Below are 21142 nucleotides of genomic sequence, written 5' to 3'. Positions count from 1 at the left end.
CCAATCCGATTATTAATTTGTAAGTGTGAACAGGCTCCATGAAAGTGCAAACCAAGAGGAAAATGTGAAAAATCCAAATATTTTATTGATCCAGCTTTCTGGCGAGGTTATATATAGCACATCTTGTGTTTCTGCTGCTGAATAAGGATGCTCTGGGATGCATTAAGATGTTTCCTTGAGCTATATTTGATCCTGGGTAGAATATGCTGTTTAGTTTTGTACAACATGCTGCAGTAGATATAATTTATTTACATTGCTCATCCTGCTAAATAGTTTATGCCATGTATTACACGTTATCATTAATCTCATTCATTTCTAAGTAACCACAGTATAAAAATGTGCAGCTAGTAATATCGGGTTCTCACTTAACAGACTTAAAAAATATATTGCGCAATGTTTAGAGGGACGGTATGGGTCATCTATTTTCAGTAAAACTGGTAATGAGGGCAAACTCCTCTTTTTAAAGACTCTGTTACCTCTATAATTAACCCCTTAATGACAAAGCCCGCACATGTACGGGCTCAAAATGCATTGTTTTCAATGGGTTTTGGAACCGCCCATTGTCCTTAAGGGGTTAAAGCCAGCAGACTATAATACATACTCCAAAAGGCACATCTGAGCAAGTATGAACCTCAGAGGCATCATGAAAACCTGGGACTTAACCTCCAACCCAACTAAATCAGGTTTTTATTTTTTTAAGGTTGGCGCTCATGTTTACCTTTTGAGCAGGAGATTGGTGAGCACTGCATTGCTGTGAGATGCTTTACTCAATACTTATAAACTAGCAAGTAAATGTATTCCGCATCTACAATAGTAATAAATAAAAATTGCCTGTCTTACAACTTTACATTGCAAAAAATATATTTTCTTTGACTTCTAAAATCAAATTAAACATACGAGTGTGCTGTGGGAAAAGAAAGCAAACTGCATTTTGTTTCAAAGAGGCAGACTGGATTGGGAATGCTTTCAGGTTTTTATTATTAAATAAAAAGGACTTGTTTTGGCCAATGAATTACACATGAAAGGATTATGCTAGGTTCTTTATCACAGCCAGCACAAAATCCACTGGGTCAGAAATTGGCTTCTTTTTGGTTTGCAGCAAATCAAGCTTTAAACTAACCAGAGTAAATCATAATAATGCAGAAGTGATTAACGTGAATTTAAAATTTAAACAGAAAATATACTTGATATATTTATAATTACACCACTGTACCGTATAGGTAAAATTGTTTGGGATTTAACCATTTGAGTACCTGCAAAACTTTCTGAGTTTCACCTGTAGCCTCTAGGTGAAGAGCTCCATGTGAAGAGCTGAGAAGTTCCCAGATGTGACCATATATGTGATACACACACACATATATATCTCATATATCATATATCCGTGTTCATACATGTAGATTGCACATGAAGCCCCCTGACACTACACATAATTAGGGTAAAGTAAAGGAACAATATATAGTTACTGCATAAACATTTTTATTTGGTACAGAGTTGCCATCCCAGGCCATCTATATACCATGTACACAGCTGGTTCTTACAGTATGTAGTGTTTCTGAATAATGGGCATCCTCAGTAGTTGAAAAAATTCTTATTTTGAGCTATTATACACCAGATGAGAAGGAACGTCACATAATCAACTTTTCTTGATCTCTAGTTATAGATCTAGTTATAGGTGATCTCTATTTAAAGATTATCTATTAAAATACTGGTGAATGACATTGTTATGTTACAAAGTATAAACAAAGTGCCAATAACTAAGTCCAGAAAGCACTGGCAAAGTTCACTATTTCTACGTGAATGAATAGTGTCACAGCAGAAGTCCGGAAGTTAGGCATCTCGGCAAGATTTAGGATCCCATCACACTAAACACAAACCTGCTGTTTTGGTATCGATTATTTATCTGCTTACCTGACAATAAACCTGCGCCGAGTGCCGCTGAGCCTAGATTGTTTGACTGCTCTGTTGGTTTATCCTTCTCTACTGTCTCTCTGAACCTGTCCCATTCGTGCTCCCATATACTTGGGTGGCTTGTGCCCATTTGGTTACTGTTACTAATGTGGTTTTGTGTCTATTTCAGGCAACTGGTCTTCGGAAGCAAACTGTGTTCCAGTGTGAGATGCATGATGATTTCAACCTTATTACTCTACTCTACTTTCACCTAATGGAATATGGAACATTGGTTTCATATCAATAAGTGGTATATAGCACGTTCTTTTCAATTTTCAGCTCATTAGCAAACTATTCAACATTCAAAATATGTCAAAGACTGTTGATATTTAGTAAAACTAATTGATAAATAGTATGGTTTAAGTTGAACTTTGTAACATTTTCTAACTGACAACCTACGCAAAAGAGCAAAAGACATCTGTGCCATGCCAAGCTCTTCTTTTCATTTCAAATCAATCATTTTCTTGGAAGGATACACAACCTTCAATCAAGCTCTTTGCCTGGTGAGACAAACCCTGCCCGTACATTTTAAAATCACTTTCTGAGAATGAGGGGGAAAAAATCATTTTTTCCCAATTTATATCCAGCTACAGATTCATGCATAAAATAAATCATACCAGAAGGGAAACGTTCTTTACATGATGAAGCTGAATATATTAATGTATTTTCAACATTACTGCTAGTAATGGGCATACTGCGAGGCATGGTATATATGTAAAGGCAGAAAATTAATCTTCCACGCCTAATTCCATTTGCATGATACTAGAAGGTTAATTAGAAAAATAGTCACATATAGTTTTAGGTAAATAATTTTCCATAAGCGTCATTAATGTCATTTATAAATGTAGTTCTTACATATTAAATATTGTCTAGCACTATATGGAATACATTGATAACTCTACCAACTTATGAACATACATGTACCCATTTGTATGCGTTTATACATAGGCTTATATTCAGGGTCATTGTGTATATATGAAGAACAAGAAAGTGAAGAAAATCTGAATTATGTATACATACAAGTACACACTTTTATATATAACTTCAGCCACGTTTCCCTTCAAGAAACATCAGCCGAGACTAGATTCTTGAGGGTAAAATCATGAATTGAGTTTAATGGGAAACACACTGGTATTTAAAACAGTACAAGGGGTAATTTACATGCAATAGTAACAGCAAAACACACATAGTTCTCCATCAGCCCCACCTTTGCACACGGCTCAGTATTTGTACTCAGCCCAACTTAGCCCAGCAGGGGGTCGCTATTGTAGTCTGTGGGGAAGATGGTAAACACGGGTGGTTCCTTGGTTCTTGGTGCAAATACTGGCCATAGAGGTCTCTGTCCTGTAAGTCCTGACCCGATGGAGAGTAACACACCACACATAAAACCCCTCCCAAAATGCAGGTCCTCCAAATCTGTGTCTGAGCTCCACAGTTTTCAAAGTCTCTGGTAATTGGGGAAACGTGGCCTCCTCCTCAAATTCTCCTCATTTTATAAAGTATGCATTATACAGGGCCATCTCAGCCTTTCTAGCTGGAAGAGCCTGCCAGTGTTGGCCCGTCATAATGAAGAGTTGAAACCATAACTCTCCTGCAAACTCAAAAGTGGTCTACATACTTTATCATGCAATACAATCACTTTAACCCATTCAGCCCCCTTAGGAAATATCGGTATGTCCTTAAAACCCGAGGCAAGAAGCCCATTGTACCAATACATTGTGACTTTGTTATTTATTGACAGCCTTTCCCCTGTCAGAAGATCTTGACGATGGATCACTTGTAATGGTGCTCGTCACGTGATCTCATTGCTCTCCCTGCTGGCTTTTCACATATATTGCGATCAGCAATGCAAGGCTATGGAGCCCTGCTTGCTGATGATAGTGTGATCAGAATAAGTAAATCAATAAATAAAAATAATGACATTTTTGGGAGCCCAATGTAAATTGTACGAGAGGTGTATAGATGGTTTGCTTTTTGGAAAACTGATCTGAGGCAGAGGATAGGGTTAAACTAGTAATCAAACAGAGCTTGCCTTACAATAAAGCTCTGTTCAAGATCACTTCTTCCATTTAGTGACTTAATTATTGGTTCTATTCAACAATATGTCTTTGGGTTACATGCTTAATACATGGTCTGACAAAAAGCCATGTAACTTAGGTCATTTAAATGTAGCTAGCTAAGGCCATGTAGCTATTATGTAACATTATATTGTTAGATCCGCAGTAATTCATTATAGCACTTTTGTGTATTAACTGTCATTATATTTCTATGTAGAACTGATGTATGAGTGCTAAGGCTCTTTACAAATCACGTTGCCATGCTGTATTTATATAATGATTGATGTAATAAGTAAGTTAACTGACAATAATGTAAATGCAGTCTTGCCTTCCTGGCTGGCTGTACAACACTGATATGTCTGTTTGATCCATTAAAAGGTAAAGTTTCTAGTTTTACTACATTTCCCAAGTTCACATTTAATAATTTCAGTCTTCTATGTTCTTAAGATCTTTTTTCCTGAAATCATGAGATTCTAACGGAAGCTATGGGTGGTTGTGATCAGGTGGGCTAGGAACCATGGTTACCTTTTTGCTAAAGTATTTTGGGATTCTGACATAAAGGGTTAGTCTGTAATGTAATGATGTGGCTTTCCCTCAATGCCAAACGGGGAATATGATGGCCCCAGTGTAATATTTAAGACAGAACAGGGACTACAAGAGTAGGTCATGGCTAGACAGGCATGTTCACAGGAGCATGAAGCTACAGTATACCTGTATATAATAATTGATATTATTTGTTGAAATTAAGCACACGGAGAGCCCCTTTTAAAAAACAGAACATTGTTGTTGTTCAGTGGGCCATGAAAGAGAAGGAGAAAATGAATTCACAGCTGAAGGAGGGAGGTAATTAAATTAATACTCATGGAAATACATCTAGTAAAAGATACATACCTCGGAGATAACAGTAGGACAGTACACAGAACGGCAGTGGCTTATTAGGTGATAAATAGACTTACTGATCAAACCCCTTTTAATGCCTTCAGATATAGGGGCACACAGATTACCCTATGTCGCTTTTCTAAGACTTGAGGCTTTGTGAACAGATCAGTAACTGAAAACCGTTGGCAGACTTTTTTAACCAGTCACTATTGGCAAGAGTAGTTCCAGAAGACTGGAAGTTGGCAACCATATTACCACTACACAAAAAGGTACTAGAGATGATTCAGCCAACTACAGACCGGTAAGCCTTACGTCAGTAGTTGGCAAATTAATGGAAACCATGCTAAACTATAGGATTGTTAAATATCTGAAAGGAAGTTGTTTGAATGATCGGGAACAGCATGGGTTTACTACAAGAAAATCCTGTCAAATAAACTTAATTTACTTTTTTGGCTGAGTAACTAAGATGATAGACCAGGGAGGAGGTGTTGATATAATATCTAGATTGCAGTAAGGTGTCACCTGACACTATCCCTCATAGAAAACATAAAAACAAATTGCAGTCTTTGGGTTTGGATGTCAATATAGTTGAATGGATAATGCGAAGGTTGAGTTACCGGAGGAAGATGGTAGTTAATGGTATACATTTGGAGGAAGACTTGTTACTAGTGGGGTACATCAGGGACCTGTACTTTTTTGTATTTTTATTAGTAATATTACAGAGGGTCCTAATGGTATAGTGTGTTGTTCTACAGACTAGACCATCTGGGCAGAACAAGTTAAACGGCAAATGATTTAAGTAAATTAGAAGAATGGTCAGGAGTGTGGCAGCTGCAGTTTAATGTTGATAAATGTAAAATAATGCACTTGGTTTGTAAGAATTCCAAGGTAGAATATAGCTTGGGGGAACGGTTTCTGATGACTTAAAGGTAAGCAGACAATGCAATAAAGTGTCAGTAAAAAATAATGCAGTCTGCTGGGTTTTGTACCAAGAGCCACTAGTAGCAGGAAGAGGGAGGTGGTTATATATCATTTTAAATATCTCGGGTCAGATCTAGAATATTGTGTACATTTTGGTGAGAGTTCAGAGGAGAGCTACAAAATGGTAAGTGGTTTTCAGGATAAACAGTATCAACGAAGACTAAGGAATCTTAATACGTAGAGCTTGGGGAAAAGAAAAGAGAGGAGAGGTGTAATTGAAACATTCAGATAATTAAAGGGATTAAACAAAGTATAGGAGGCATGGTTATTCGAAAGAAGAAGAAATGTTAGAACACGAGATCATAGAGAGTGCTAGATAAATGGTACAGTCTCCCCTGTTTCGCTACAATCCATTCCTGAATTTCCTTATGCTCTGTCCAGAACTTCTGATTCTTTGATTCCTGTCCTGTTCTTAGCTTCAGCTTCTTTTTCCTTTATAAGTTGTGCCCCACCCGTTATGTTTGTCTCAGTCTGCAGTCTATAGGTATATCTCTCTGATATGTGTTCAGATTCAATGTTTAGTTTGTTTATTAGTAATTCGGTAGGCAGGGTTTAGTGTTAGGACCCACCGATAAATTGGAGTACGTTGGCGTAGTGGTGGGCTCAGCATGCTATGGCCATAATATGTGACGGAATCTCCATCATAGAAGCCCCATCATTTAGTGCATTGCCAGTGTTCTACATGCCTTATTCAATTACACAGAGCTATAAAGAGGCAACAAAATTTACGTAAAGAGTCTTATTCAAGCCTCACTCATGCCTGTAATCGAACCCCCTAAAGTCAAATTGCCCATCTAAATCCTGGCTTTTATGTAAATTAGGCAAATAATATGACTATTCGAAATTTTGCTTAATTTCACAGAAGGCTATTTTAAATATAAATTATTTGTTAATGGCATATCTGGTTCAAAAGGTGTTTATGTGGAAATGTATCTCCGTATATGTGATATTTCAAGGTATGTTTCCCACATTCCTTTCAACAATATGTAAAGTTGTTGATGCAAAACATTTTTTTAACCTCATTAATCAATCTTCTGCAAACATCACTGTTACAAAAAGAAACGTTCAGATCCCCAGCCTGCATCAAATGTCATGCATTTAAACTAGGTTAAAAATAAAGCCAGAAGGAGCCTACAATTGTTTCGTTCGCACACAAGAGGATCCACGAGAGGAGTTTGTGCAGCTAGAATCTTAAAATAAATATAATGGGAAAGAAAAGAGAAAAAGAAAAAAAGGCCTTTTACTGGAAACAGCAGGAATTCTGAAAAATGGTTTTCTCTGTCAACAATGAATTAAAATTTAATGCTGTTTTGATCTCTCTCAAAAAAAAAAGACAAATCGCGGTAGGCGTCATATTTGTGTGTTTCTCAGAATCTGGCAACAAATGACATTGACTTTTTAAAGTAAAATTTGCAGTCCCTCTGGCATTAAACGGATATATCTTCCAAGTATCTTTGCATGGAGGGCAGTCACTCTGCTGAAACTGTTACAAATGTTGTATAGAAATCAGTTTAAATAAGTGAAACAATTTGTTATTGTAAGGGATCTACCCAGTCACCTAAAACACAAGAGTACGCAATACCTCTAGCCAATTTTTGGTTCTGTATGTTCCGAAGAATATCATCTGGTTAATAGAACAATCAATATAGTAGAGGTATAGAAAGTAGGCAGCGGCAGGGTCCTAACCCTCACGGAGCAAGATGGGCAGCTGTCCAGGTGCTACAAGATGAGTTGTGTGATTGAGCTGCCTTGCGGCAAAACAATTGTGGCCCCTTCCACTTCCAGAAACAGCCGTGACATCAGTACGGGGCCCCAGGCGCCAAGGGACCTAGTTAAGACTCTGTGCACAGGCACAAGTCAATCTTAAGTAGCTATTATATATAATAGATTACAAAGATACACAAACCACTAAGATCAAAGGCAAAGACTCACAGCCATGGATTTTTGGGTATTTTCCACAAATACGACTTTCCCCTGCCGGATACCATGCCGTGAGGGTCTGTACCACATTGCAAGATACAAATATTAAATCCTTCTGAGGATTCATAAAAGCAACATACAGCGTTGTAAACACAGACATCAGACAGGCACTATGTCACAGTACTTGCTACATACATATGTAAGGCATTTTTGTTTGCACTCAGTAAAGATTGCCATTTATTTTCAGGACCTAATAACAACCAACAACTAACACCACAGTAAGATTTTCCTCTATAGGGTGCTAAAAAATTGGTACTGGCTTTAAATAAATAAAACGGGCCATGGACGTTACAATATAAGATAACTGATGATTCTAGAAAAAAATGTTGTGTAAAATTAAGACCAAATAACAGAATAGGTTCTGCTTTAATATAGTGGATTCCATAATATAGTGGATTCCAGATTCATCTTAAAAGCAAGGAAAATGGGGCAGCTGTTCTGAGCTTAGCCATATGTCAGGGCCCCATGTTAGCTGTCCCTTGGAAATTGCTATCTCAGCCTAGAGGAGAAGGTCTGTGCAGTCCCCAGCACAAGCCTTCCCACCAGCGCTTCCTACCTCATGGTCTGCGCATCACCTGCTGGTGTGCTGAATCAGGATATGATGTCATATGTACTTTGGTTACACAGTCTGATTTTAGATTCTCAGTCTAAATGGGAACCTAAGGTCTGTTCTTGTTTTTTCCCCCTACGGGATGACGGAATCTTTCCAACAGCTGTAACAAAAGATCAGGGAATAGTGTAGTCTGAACTGCATAGCATGAGTATTTCAACTTTTCAACCTTTCTGAACTTAAAGAAGGATTCGTTTTCATTTTTCAACATAACAATCCAGCCCACCATTACTTATTTGGATGTAATCAAAATTCGAATTTTAACACACATTGATCTTTAACAACAGGCTTTTGTAAAGCGTCCTGATTGAACACTGGGATTTATAATGACAGATCTATCAAAAATAATTGCATTCATTAATTTAATTGTTACACACGGGATTCAGTAGTATTGCATTTTTTGCTTAGCAAAGAAAACACAATCACTTTTGTTCTATGAATGATTGTGATGGTAATGTATCTTGTTGAAACCAAACTATTGCCATTACAAGCTTTGATGATCTGCTGACATTATGCACATTTACTGTGTAAATACTTTGTTTGGAAGAGTTGGTTCGGTAATCATATGAATAATTTTAAGTGGGAGGAAAACAGAAGTAACCATTCAGGGCTAATGCTGGAATTCCCGATATCACAAGGGCGAACATATGCTCCTAACATGCATCGTAGAACACACAGCCGTTTGGGATTATTATTAGAAGCGAGACAATAACACACTCTCCTTGGAAATACGGATATAGGCGGACTTTGTAGAGACTGAGTATATATGAGTATGAGGTTACACTAAACCTAGCAGATGCTTTTCTTGCTCAGGTAAATTATAATTTTAATGATGATGCATAAAAAAACCTAGGAGCAAATTAATTAATTTGTATGATAAATGTATGGGTAGAGAAAAAGAAATGCAGCAGAGGCAATGCTGAAAAGGATATACAAAAGGTGTAACTTTAATTAAGTTTAATCTTTTAATTTAGAATTAATCTTCAGAGCCGTCCAAGGCCTAAACCAGAGCAGGGCCACCAGCCTCCCTTCTACTCTGCAGACCTTACTGTTGGGTGTTGGGATATGATGTCATTTCCTTTTGAAGGACACATGCCACCGGCTCAGCACAGTCCTCTACAGCGCTAATGGGCCAAGTTGAGAAGATCAGTGAGCACTCTTTTTTACTGGCCCACTAAGCAGTGGTGCCGGTGGATCCTAATGGTCTTCCATGTACCTTTCTTACCATCCATCTGACTGAGCCAATGCTTTACTGTGCAACCATCTGCAGGATAAACTGCAAACATGGTGGCTGGGAGTATCCATCAGTCGCTCCTTGTGTGTCATTTATGGGCCACTGGCCTTAAAGCACAAGAGCTGCTTTTTACCTGTCTGTTCTTGCTTATACAGTAAGCAGGACAGTCTAAAGAAATATATTTAGATAAATAATGGCAGCCAGTCTATATTTCTTGGTTCAGCCCCTCCATGGGGCTTTTACTTTAACCTTGAATTCATAAGGTGACTATTTTAAGAAATCTAACTGATTGAGCTTTATGTTATACTGGAGAAGGTCAGATTTATTTTTCAAAATATATAGGGAAGTCACTTAGGTGAAACCACAACTCTTGCAGATTCACTGAAAAATGAATGCTTCACTGAATTAATCCCACCTTTCTGATTAACCCGGGAAAGAATTTCAGCAAGTACGATTTGTTTTCATATATGTAATAATATATTCTTCAAGGGTATTATTGAACAGAATGACTAGGCTTTTGCAGTGTTAATGAGGTATTTAAAGAAAAACATATTTAAACCATACCTTTAACCTCAAGAAGTTCAACGTTTGGGGATAATTAATAACTAGGGACAGTAACTGTGTGATCAGCAAGAAGTAGGGCATGCGCAGAGACCTTACAGAGCCTCAGACATTGAAGGATACTTCGTGCCATTTAGGCATTTTAATCGCTTTCAATTTGACAGCATTTAGTGTAAGCGCCGTTAGGCAGCATCTGTACAGCACTGGCTAGCGATGCTGGCTCCTGCCGACACATGAGTGTCCAGGCTGCCAACAGACAAGTAAACACAGCTGCTTGCGATGCACTGCTTGCACTGCCGTGGGCCAATATCTCAGGGGGCACCACACAGCAGCCCACACAGGTAGCTCACCCGGTGTCCTATTCTGACCTAGTCTGACTTGGTGCATGTAGGTGATTTGCCTCTGGTTTTTAGGTAAAGGCGCTAGCTCCCCACCTATCTGGGCTATGCCAGAACACACTGTTCTCCCCTCTTAAGGCTTAAATGAACGTCTATCAACAAGATCATTCTTATATGATATATGTTATATCCCCCTAGACACAATATTACGTCTACAACGGTTAATCATAGAGGGCACAAAATCTGTGGGATGTTCTAAACCTTGTAAGATATATCACACATACCGCATATCAAATATTATGATGGCTACAGTAAAATGTGTTAAATTGCTTTGATGCATTTTCAAAACATTAAATGGGTCGTATAAAGCAATCTCTAGCCAGAAGGCATGAAAGTACATATAGGCTTTGCTTTAACAACAAACTCATTCACATGTTTGCAATATATTTTAATAGCTGCACGCAAGATATAGCATTTTGAATTGAAGCAAAAATACTATCGTGCCGTGTGGAAAAAATATTTTAGTGTTTGCTTCAGCTCATGGCTACACAAAATGTAATTGATTATTCCCTGCTTCATTTCGTGTTAAAACAGGTATTCAGACCTCACTCGAGATGCGCCATGTAATGAATTATACATGACTGGTGACCCATAAACCTGAGAAATGCAGGCAGTCAGATCCGTGAAACCAGATGCTTAAAGTATCAATCTGCTGGAGGGAATCAGAAACTCTGCGAGCGTACAACCAAGCCATGAATTATATTAGCTTCATTTTTTTGGTTGTTATTATTATTATTTAAATTGCCTATGATTGACATCACTAAATCCTATGTAACACATAAGGATATGTTGGTATGACAAGAAAAGGAGGAAATATAAGAAGTGAATCATATACAGAAATTTTAAAAAAAATCAATAAGAAAGGGCAACCACGAGAAAAGAAGCCCTATAATAATCTTAGGATGTAAAGAGCACATTAGCAAAAATATCCTGGGTGTATAATATATACACGGGTACCCCTTGCAGCTCAAATTACTTGTTTACCTCCTAGAAAATCAAATAATCGGGGGGGGGGAATCTGTTCAGCAGCAACATTTTATTGGGATCAGCATACATTAAAAATCTACCCTGATATATTTATAGCAAACCTCCGATAAACCTCTGATTATCAGCCATTCCGCACTCTATGCACAGTCGTGTAAGTCCAAATTGTTATGTCGTGTACTTACTTATTAGGTTCTGCTTGCACACTGTACTGTGCTATGGAATGAGAGGGCACCGTTCAAGTAAAAACAAAATAATCAGTTGGGCAAGAGTATATCGCATATTTCTCCAGCCATAATGTCGCTAAAAGAGGATGAGCCTGAGCGAACATGTAATACAAGACTATATAAACAGCATAATACACGTTCACTCAAGGGCACACTCTGCCCTTGGCTATTTATAATGTTTAGACGTATGGGTTAAAAAACAAGGGGCAGCTGGCAGCGTTCAGCACAAGGGCCGGAGGCGACTGGCACAATTAGCCCATTAATATGGTGACCTAAAACACCTCAGTGCTCTCTAGCCTCCTATACATAAACTGAAAAACATTGCATAGAAAACCAAAAACACATGCAAGACATGACCCAGTCAGGACGCAAAGGCTGCCTAAAGTTCTTTATGTCTGGCAGCTATAGTTGGAACGGCAAAAAATACAAAGAAGAAAAAGACGGCGCAGACAGTCACCCAATCTCCCTTTTTTCAAACCACATTTGGGAATTGGTAAGATGCTTGAACAGTCATATATATAATATAATAAAATATAATATAATAAAACTCGTTTTTCTAATGCTAACATATATTATTATCATTATTATTTATTGTTCTATAAAGCGCCATCATATTCCGCAGTGCTGTACAATGGGTAAACAGGACATAACAAGTAGTATATAACATAACAATCTGACTTACAGAAACAAGCGGTAAAAGAAGGCTCTGCTCAAATGACCTTACAATCTACATACTGGATGCCTAAATATTTATTCTTACTAAACTCACTTTAAACCTGCGTAAAAAGATAAGGCTAAATCCAGAAGGCAGATCATTGCTGGATGCATGTCTATGAGAAATGCATTGATTTGCAGCATGTGTTAAGAGATAAGGAAAATATTAGAGCGCATGTAATGTCTCCTGTTTTTTCGCTAAAAAGGAATATGTCTTGATAATGTTTGGAAAATGCACAGCAATATTCTCACTTATTTCAAATCACTCCAGGGGATCATCCTCCACAAAGTATGGCTGCAAAGAGCAGCAGACATTAATATCTCCTTTTTGCTACGGTATTTTACAGTATTTATTTACCAGAGTGACAAAAGATATCAAAAATACAATTGTCTCTTACTCAGTTTTGTGAGTATCGATCTTGCGGAAAAGTTCGCCGAGTTCGTCGGCACTTAGAATTCCATCAGCGAAGTAAGCCTTGAATTCTTCAAAGGATAACTTCCCATCATCTGCAATCAGAACAAAAAAGCCAGGTAATTAGTAGATGCATGTGAAACACCCATTCTATTCTTTTCTACAAAGCGAAAGTTAACCACTTCTGCCATTACAGTCTGAGGAAAGGAAAATCATTATATTTATGGATCCGAAGGTTTACCAAAGACCTAGATTGCACAGTTTCTGTCTGTAGTTAATCAATGTTGTTTTTCTCTCTTGGTTTTTCTATTGTCTTGCACTCCTGCCTGTTCTATTTTATCTTTGGATGACACAGGCAAGCACATTAAATGATATTTGCATAATTTAATTTGGGATTAATAATCAGGTTTTCATATTTGCTGATATATAGTGGGATTTACTAAGTGGTGCCACTAACTGCCCATACACTTCTTCCCGTGAGGATTCAACGTTGAGCTATGGACACTGCCAGTGGCTCTACTGTTGGCAGCCACGGGGTCGCACAAAAAGTAGGCAACATGAGCTGATCTACACGAATGAATCTTATTTTTAATTCAAACTCTTGTGCAAAACCCAGTCATCAGGAGCCAGCATCTCTGGCTCAAGGCTGACAGATAAAATGTAACCATGCTTGGGCATTCCTTTCTGAATGGATCAATATCGTAAAGAACCAGGAGAGTTTGGCCTTTCTGATGACCCTTTCTGACTGATCACACATGAGATCAGGATTGCAGGGCTGTGGAGGTTACAGGAGAGATCCCAAAGGGATATCCAGTGATGAAAAGTTTAAAAAATAAATAAATATATATATATATATATATATATATATTTTTTTTTTTTTTTTAAGAAAACTTGTCAAAACACCTTATACACTTCTGACCACAAATGTAAATTGTGCTAAAAATGGCATCAGGGATCATTTTGGCCTTCTAAACATTGTACTGTATGTAGGGAACTACTGTAAGAAAAGTATATTGCTGGACATAATGTTTGTGTTGTTTTTTTCTTTTGTTTTGCTTTTTAGTTTCACATAACCTATGGAACAAATCCTTATTAAACTGAAAAATAATTGAATTGTTTAAGAATACAACAAAAGTATACACTACAAAATTGATTCTGTAGGTGTATATGGACAATGCTGCTCAACCTAAAGGTGACATTTTTCCACTGTTTTAAAGAACATTTCAAATAATCAGTATTGGCATCATTAGAATTATACATTACTGATTTTGTAGGCTGTATGTGTTCTAAATTTGTTTACCATAATAGTAAACACAGGTGTGAAAAGCAAAACACATTAGGATTGGGAAAAAAAATATTGTGAAGCTGTTACTTTGCTAGATGACTGCAGTCTCTCTTGGCCAAATCTGAATATCAAACATCTTTCTAATCAACATATTTATGAGGTTTGGGAAGCTTTGCCGTTTGGCATTTCAATTGAGAAAAAAAACAATTTGAATCTTGTGGAAGAGAACATTATTCAAAACAAAGAAAACTATATTGTTTTTTTTTATATTTATTTTTCTAAGGGAATACAAAAGAATTATAGCACAAGAACAGATGAATAAGGGGACTTCATGACTTTCTTTCACTTATTGGGTAGAATGGGTAGTGCTTAGCTCTTCTCATACTCTGCATGATCTGTTCATTTTCGAACTGATTGGCCTCTTTCCCTCCTGGCTCTCAATTAGTTACAAGGTCCCCAAGTATCCCAAGCAAGAAATAGCTGTTCGTACCATCATGACACTTAAACATAAACATCCATTCTAACACACAAAAACTTACACATTCATGCTCACACACATTGTTATTTATATTTTTATTTAATATTCAGTTCAAGTGCAGCCTCCATGCCAAGGTGGAATGAGTGAGAAAAATCCTCTCTGTGAAGGAAGAGTGGGCCCCCACATGACAACAATATACTCTGCCACACACCTTACGGGACGTACCAAACTACCAATTTACTGCCAAAGACCCCGACGTAATGTGGAACCCATAACCCTGGACTGCCTTGGAACTTCTCAAAAATATAACCAATAACTGTTCCTGAAGTGAAATATCAACCAAACTCGTATTCCACCCCAAAAAGACTGTGAGGGACAGACTAGCTTGCCCATTCTTAAAGTTCAAAAGAGGATAACCTTTCAAAGCCTGCTGCACCACAAATTCCTTGATCAGATCACATTCGGCAAACTAAAGTAAAAGGGCAGACATAAACATGGAAACATTCAGTCTGGAGTACCCTTTTTCAAAAGCATCCCCAACGAACCAAAGCAACAAGGAGATTTGGCCCTCAAACAAGTTCAAGGCATTTTGTCCTTGAATGTCCGGACAGACCACCCCATCTGCTTGGGCTCCAGGAGCCAACTGCTGAAAATGAGCCCTTTGCTGCATTAGAAAAACACGGAAAATGTCCCAAATACAGATATTTATTTGCAGACACAGTGGCACCAACCAGGAAAGAAGCGGAAAGGTGAGTAATGACCTCAACTACCCCAATATTGTCTCATCAAAACTTAAGCTTCTTATGCTTCACCATTATGGCAAAGTAATGTCCCTACCAGTGCACCACGTTCCAACTCCTTCTGACATAGTCCCTGTAGTCGTCTGCTTTTGCCACATCAGTAAACAGCTCCAACCCATCATTAAAGACAAACTGCCTGTTGCAGTCACTAAGGAAAACATCTTTGAGATCCCCGGTCAGCCTAACATAATGATGTGACAATCACAAGCTATCTGTAAAAAATTAAGAGACTGCATCTGTCACAAAGTAATCTCTTTGTCCCTAAAATACATGCTAACCCAACCCCTAAGCATACATAGATTTCCCATCTTGTAGAGTCCAAGAAACGGTCCTGCTCCTTCTCCTTACCTTCCTTTTAACTTTCCATTTTTTTTTGTCCCTTCTGCAATCTGATCTGAGGGGCGAGAACTGTTCTCGGTCAACCCCAGATGCTGCTATGTCAGACCCAGGCAGTTCCCAAAAACCCAAGCCCTCCAGCTCTGTGCCACAACTTCCCCAAACCCCCGCCAGGGCAGACTGAACCCAAATGTGATGCATGTGTGTGGTGTGCAAAATATGCACTCATATGCACTCATCAGGCTGAACATGGAGCAGCGACTTCTCTTGCAGTTGTCTCTTCCGTCTCCTATCTCCCTGCTTTGTTGTAGTACGGACCATGTGAGAATCACATATATGGGCAAAATTATTTTCCTCATATTATGCCTAAATATTCTTCTAGGCTTTTCAATAAGCAGTGTTTCTTAGCTTTATCTTGTATTTTCAGGAGCTCCCCAGCGAATTCCTTCTTTAGAGAATAGACCCCTCAGTGTGTACGAAGTTGAGTGGTGTCAGCAATGCATTAGTGAGGCACTACTTTGATGTTTCTGTGCAGGCTGTATGACACACTTAATTCATCCTAGGACTTTGTGGTGCTAGAATGAGATTTCCTTGGCCAAGGTTGGGTTGAGGATTCAACTAACTCATCTATCACTCATTGTGTTACATAAATAGTACCTAGTTTTGTGATGTCCATTCCATATCATTTCCCATGACCTAGTGTCAATCTCAGCACGTGTGGGCTTGCAAGAACTATTCGCCAGTAAAGTGGTGGCAAGACCCAGTACCAGCCTGCAACTTACAGTTTGAAGAACCCTCCTCTAAAGCCCTCTAGACTCTTTTGCTCCACAACATTCTGCTCTTCTTGTCTTCCTATATGTTTATATAATCTATATTCAAAAATAGGTATCTGGACATCGCTGAGCTTGCAAAGCAAATACTGTATTTCACCACGGTCAAGAAATGCGGTCAAGAAATACCCCAGATGATGGTTATTCTAAGAAACTAACAATTTTAATCTGTGCCTATTAATATCCTGTATTTCCTCTCATTAAGACATACAATACCATTTATTTGTACATTTATACTTTGTCCCTAGCCATTTTTGCAAACACGACATGCCAATATCATTGCAATTTATAGAAAAAAATCAGAATGTATTTACGCTCCTTGGATAAAATAGACTTTGTTTGGTAATTGCTCTGGTTTTTTTCCTTTCTTTGTTGTTACACAGAGAAGTTCCTAAATCTCTTTTGCTTTGATGGGTGACTTTGAAATAAAATTACTCCGCAGAATGTTCCGGCTTTTATCTTCTTGCGATAGCATTTGAAACAGAAGTGTCATAAACAATGATATGATTTTCAAATTTGAAATGTATCACAATAGTGCATTTTTCTTTTTCTTGGAACTTCCACATAAATAACGTGTGTGCATTATTAACCTCAGGCAGAAAGAAGATTCTAGCTCTTTTCCTACTGAAGCTTATTGCTTCTCTTCATAACGGCTTCTCTGTATTGTGAATCCCGACCACTATCCATATAATTGGCCCTGACAGAATGATCTGTTATCTTGCAGTCTATAATGGTAATTTAGGACTACGTACATTCAAAGCAATAAATAACACACATATAATGACCTTAAAGGAAGATATCGGGATAGGCGAGATACGGACTGCTCTTAAATTTTTATCATTATAATGTATTTTTTAAGAAAGCTGCGAGCGTCAGAAATGTGTTCCTTAATTTAAGCATCATTATCATTTTCATCACTTGCATTTGAAAAGGGCCCCCAGAACATACTTAATATATATAATATATATATGTCCTGTCCATCATAAATTCACTAAAAGGAGGCTGCATAGAATAAGAGGTTCAATAAAAGCACTCTAAGGATCTAGACATGGGGTAAATGCTGCATAAAACCATTGATGGTAAAAAATCTTGTATTGAACTACGAGCCTGGGTGGCAAATTCTCCCCAGCTCCCCTTGCCAGCCGTCTTGTCTATATAATTAAACATTAATAATAGTTTAAATGTTCCAGTTTTAAAGGGGTCAGTAACAAGATTAAAACATTTACTACATTAATGTCCTCTGAACCCGATTTTGGTCTAGAGATATATATATTTTTTTGGAAGTAACTTGTTTTTGCTTTACGTACAATTAATATTAGACAGAGTTTTAAAACGCCATCTGATTTGCTATATCTACTACTACCCTGTGATACTATAGCAGTGATACTGCATTAAAATGAGAATTCTAAACCTTGTATCATGTATCCCATAGAATAGGACTTTACCAGATTCTTTATTCACCACAACAAAGGAAACACTTACTGCATATAAGTGCATTTAGTTATATTTTTGTGATGTAATATTCTTACCGTTCTTGTCTGCTCGTCTCAGTATCTGAAATAACAAAATAAAATAAAAAGTCAGCTGGCATGTATGCGCAGGTGCTTATTAATTTAAACTTGGTTGCCATATTTCACTACCCAGGGTATGCCCAGGAGCCCATCCGAGGAGCCCATCTGTGAAATAGCAACAGTTACTCTGTGGACAGTGAACACAGATATGCAAGCTGCAGGGGCCACAAAGAGCCAAACATAATGAATGGGAAGTTATCATCATAGTTCTATGCATTAAAGCCAAAGTTATACAGTATATAACACAAAAAAAGTCTAAATACACAGCAGTTAGAATTCCTGAAGCTATGCAAGTATGAAGAGAAAACAATAATGTAATATTCTTAAAACATCTAATATTCAAAGAAAATGTGAAACCAATGTCCCTTTATATATAACCTCAATTAAATGCTTCAGGGAAATAAGGAATGTCTCAACAATCAATTTTGAATTTAGAACAAAAAATGGGAGATATTCTTTATATAAGATCTGAAAATTCCTACGGTGATGCACATATGGAACAGTTTATTTTGACCTAAATGTATAATTTCTTTTGCATATTCATGACTTTCATTGAGGTTAGAAGAATTCATGTAGTCAGCTATATGAGATTACACGTTTAAATCCGTTGAGACTGTATGACATATAAATTTGCATATCTGCGAGAGGATTAATAAAGAATTTAGGTAACTGATTCCACTTGATGCAACCTGTTTCATTTCTTGCCGTTGACTTGGGCACTTTTCAATCCACAAAGGTCCTCATTATTGTCTATCTGCTCACTATTCCCTAAATGATTGGCTATTGATGTGGCAATTGATGAAGCACATGAGGTAAGTTCGGACAACTTAACCTCATTGAAACACACAAAATGTGGAAAATAACAGGTTAACTCATGGCCCAAGGCCTGGACCTCAACACTTATTGCCTTTATGGGTTTTCTCGGGTTGGCTCAACCCATGGTTAATAACCCTAGGATTTGTAACCAATGTAAAAATGTGGTGCAGAGAATGCGCACCCTGTGGTTTGCATAATACACAGATGCTTGGCTTTCACTCGTACACAATAATAAATATTGAATAATATGGTCCGCATTTACTGATATTTTTATTAAAAACACATGCCACAAGCCGAGAAACACTGCTCCTTGAAAACAGTTTTATGAATTTTATGGTATTTATTTAATCATAATATTGGGGAAATAATTTTACCCATACATAAATATTCTTATTGTGTAGGTGGATTTGATGTCTTAGACACTTGTGAAATAATTCATAACCTGTGTTTTTAATGTACTATATTCATTTACTATTACGTATTCATGTACCTATCATTCCTGCTCTAATATTTTTGTGTTTTTAGTCATAGGCTAATACCGTATATGTCATATGTACAAATGCAGGTATGTAAATTCACAAATCTATTTTTTTAGCATGACTTCATAATATTTGCTCTATATCTAGGTTAATTGCAGAGCAAAACAATCTGTTCTTTTATTAAAGTTCATTTAGCAATTACTCATTTCCATTAGTTCCATTGGACTGGTCTTGAAATATTTCTTGTTGAGATGCAATGATTTTAAATGTAATGGAGAATATTACATAATAGTCAGAACACATGATGCATTTAAAAGGGCTCCATGATAACAGGGAAAAAAGCAAACATGGAAATAATTGCACAATGGCAAAAAAAACCATATGTATTGCTTTTTAAAAAATACTTTAATCATATATTTAAAATAGATGTTTTATATTTTTGTATAGCTATACATCTACTGCTATGCTGCTATCTATCTATCTATCTATCTATCTATCTATCTATCTATCTATCTATCTATCTATCTATCTATCTATCTATCCATCCATCTACACATACACACTCCTTCAAGATGTATGTTCTCTGTATGTATTTTTGAGTGAAAGAAGGAAATGTAAATTAATTAGAAAGTGTATATATTATAAATAATAACATTCTATTTCAAAATGCCATATAAGTCATATAACAGCAAATGATGAAAGAAAAAAAACCTCTTAAAGATCACTGGTTCAGAGGTTGGGGATGGAAGGAAGATAACATATAGTTTGCATGTGTTTAACAGAAGTTCAGAAATAAGGACTTCGAACACAAAAGAAACAAGTTTGGTTATTTGTTATTATTACACACAAGAAATGTTCATTGTCTAATTATTATACTTACATCTAGGAAGATAGACATTCCTTTAGTCAGGTGCGCTGATGAGCTGAGTTCCTCTGAAGAATCCGTCCGTGATGGAGAGGGCATCTCCTGACCATCCATGGCTTGTGGAAGAGGTGTCCGAGGTTTCCTTTACCAGTGCTATGTATTGGATATAGGTGGCTAACTAGTGCTTTTTAGTATGGGCTAATACAGGTCTGGGAATGTGTGATGCTCACTTTCAGCTGGCATCTCCTCTTTGCAGATCCTCCTTCAGTTTCGTTGAGCTCCTCCCAAGTGTGATCATCCTCTATCAACAGAATCCAGAGAAAACCTCCTCTCCCACTATTCCCAGTGTTCTACTTCTAGAATCTTCTTATTATATAAAATACATTTTACAGTATTGACAAAGTAAACTGTCATATCTGTGTCTTAATTACATTGGCTATTATGTAATTTTTAAATCTTATGGCAAAAAATAGTCATTCATACTTTGTTTCTTGTCGGTATTCGTGCGCCATCTAGTGGCTTTGTTTAGCATTTCAGTAAATTTTTAGAAACTGTTGATAATGTAAGTTATGCATTATCCACTAGTCCTCAAGTATCTTGCATTAGAGCACAATCTTTACCATTTAGCTATACAATAAGCTAGAAATGAGCTGTAGTAAAATAGAACAATGCATTCCCTTAATAATATACATCGATCA

At 37.2% G+C, this 21142-nt stretch overlaps 1 protein-coding gene across 1 annotated transcript in view; it reads right to left on the bottom strand.

Moving 5' to 3' along the window:
- Positions 1–20731, bottom strand: part of NECAB1 (N-terminal EF-hand calcium binding protein 1) — an 87901-nt gene extending 67170 nt beyond the window's left edge. The window contains exons 1-3 of the mRNA XM_053467297.1: positions 20460–20731; positions 18243–18267; positions 12971–13079 (exon numbers count right to left, since the gene is read on the bottom strand). Of these exons, the coding sequence (XP_053323272.1) occupies positions 12971–13079; positions 18243–18267; positions 20460–20558 (233 nt within the window). The 5' untranslated portion in view covers positions 20559–20731. The remainder of the gene's footprint in view (positions 1–12970; positions 13080–18242; positions 18268–20459) is intronic.
- Between the last annotated feature and the right edge of the window lie 411 nt (positions 20732–21142).

This window comes from Spea bombifrons, chromosome 5 (assembly GCF_027358695.1).
Source record: "Spea bombifrons isolate aSpeBom1 chromosome 5, aSpeBom1.2.pri, whole genome shotgun sequence".
In the NCBI taxonomy this organism is placed as follows: domain Eukaryota; kingdom Metazoa; phylum Chordata; class Amphibia; order Anura; family Pelobatidae; genus Spea; species Spea bombifrons.
The sequence above is the reverse complement of the archived record's forward strand: the minus strand, read 5'-3'. Positions and strand labels throughout refer to the sequence as shown.